The 1,771-nt window shown below is 54.5% G+C and overlaps 1 protein-coding gene across 1 annotated transcript in view; it reads left to right on the top strand.

Annotated features, from left to right (window-relative positions):
• Window positions 1–392: 392 nt before the first annotated feature.
• UNC45B (unc-45 myosin chaperone B) overlaps window positions 393–1,771 on the top strand; it is a 32,965-nt gene continuing 31,586 nt past the window's right edge. The window contains exons 1-2 of the mRNA XM_003797226.2: window positions 393–560; window positions 1,370–1,406. Of these exons, the coding sequence (XP_003797274.1) occupies window positions 393–560; window positions 1,370–1,406 (205 nt within the window). The remainder of the gene's footprint in view (window positions 561–1,369; window positions 1,407–1,771) is intronic.

The following is a 1,771-nucleotide window of genomic DNA, read 5'->3' on the forward strand; positions in this document are numbered from 1 at the left end:
GCTGGAGGCTGAGCCAGGAGAGCTCAAGGGAGCAGCACCACAGGGGCCAATTGAAAGCTTTGTCCTCGCTGAGAAGGTGAGGTGGGCCAGTGTTCCTTGGACTGGAGAGGGACAAGACAGACTTTCAAGGCCTTTGACATAGTGGCTTCACCTCCAGGGAGGGCTGGAATTAAGGCACAGGGACTCTGAGACCCATTTCAACTAGGGCCAAGCTCCAAGAAAATGCTATCATGTCCTTCTGGGGCAATGGATTGGAGGGTGCTGGTGTGGGTCCTTTCCAGGCAGAATCCTGCCTTCTGCTCTAGTGGGAGGGGAGCCTGGAGCCCTGGGCCTCAGATCTGGGGTGTATGGGGTGAGGGACTGGCCAGACAGAGCTGCTCCTGTCCCCACAGATGGCAGAGGTAGAAGCAGTCCAGCTGAAGGAGGAGGGGAACCGGCATTTCCAGCTTCAGGACTACAAGGCTGCGACGAAGAGCTACAGCCAGGCCCTGAAGCTGACCAAGGACAAGACCCTGCTGGCCACACTCTATCGGAACCGGGCAGCCTGCGGCCTGAAAACGGTCTGGAGCCCGACTGGGTGGGATGGAGGGGGAGGGTCCTCGGGGCTGGGGGGCAAGGATATGGAGTAGGAATTGTCCCTCTTCCCAGCTGCCTCACCTGGACCCTTCAGGCTGGAGAAGTGTCCCTCCAACTGCCCGACCCACCACTCTGGAGAGGGAGAAACTCACCCAGATCAGAAGCAGCCTAATGCCAGAGCTTTCCACATGCTCTTTCACGGCATCTTGGTAACAGCCCTGTGAGATAGCTGCATTCACGTTGCAGAAAAGACACTCAGGGTGGGCAGCGCCTGTGGCTCAGTGAGTGGGGTGCTGGCCCCACATACTGAGGGTGGTGGGTTCAAACTCGGCCCCAGCCAAACTGCAACAACAACAACAAAAAATAGCTGGGTGCCGTGGTGGGTGCCTGTAGTCCCAGCTACTTGGGAGGCCGAGGCAAGAGAATCGCCTAAGCCCAAGAGCTGGAGGTTGCTGTGAGCTGTGACACCAGAGCACTCTACTGTGGATGATAAAGTGAGACTCTGTCTCTAAAAAACAAAAAAAAAAAAAGAAAGAAAGAAAGAAAAGAAAAGACCCTCAGGGCTCAGAGGGCTTCAGTAGCTTGCCAAGATCTCTAGGTCCTAGCAGAGTCGAGATTCAAACTTGGGTTTGCCTGCTGCCAAAGCCTGTCTCCTTTTCCATGCCCAGCAAAGGGGCACTCCCTGGGCCCCTATTAGCCTGGAAGCCCTCTCCCTCACTCTGGGGACACTCTCTGGCTGTCTCTGCCCTGGGCCCACATTAACCAAGTCTTCTTCTCCTCCTCCATTTCTCAGGAGAGCTACGTCCAGGCAGCCTCAGATGCCTCCAGAGGTGAGGTTCCTGCTCCCAAACCTGCCCTCTCACCTTTTCCTTCGGGTAGTTGGTGCTGGGTTTGGGGCTGGTCGTCATGTTGGGGAAAGTCTTGAGTGAGTTCAGAAGGGAAAGGACTCAGCTGGTGAAGAGACTAGAAACATTCCCTGGGGAGCAGTTGAGGGAGCTGCAATATTTAGCCCAGAGAAGGGAACTCCCAGGTGGGACAGAGAGCTACTTCCAAGTACCTAAAAGGTTGTTGCAAGAAAGAAGGATTGGATTTCATCTCAGGGTTCCAGGGCTAGACTTAAGATAAACTGGCAAAGTCACAGGCAGTATATTTCAGGTAGGAAGAGGGAAGGGTTTTCTTTCTTTTTTTTTTTTTT

Source organism: Otolemur garnettii, unplaced genomic scaffold (genome assembly GCF_000181295.1).
Source record: "Otolemur garnettii isolate 467f Iridium unplaced genomic scaffold, OtoGar3 scaffold00112, whole genome shotgun sequence".
NCBI classification, from domain to species: domain Eukaryota; kingdom Metazoa; phylum Chordata; class Mammalia; order Primates; family Galagidae; genus Otolemur; species Otolemur garnettii.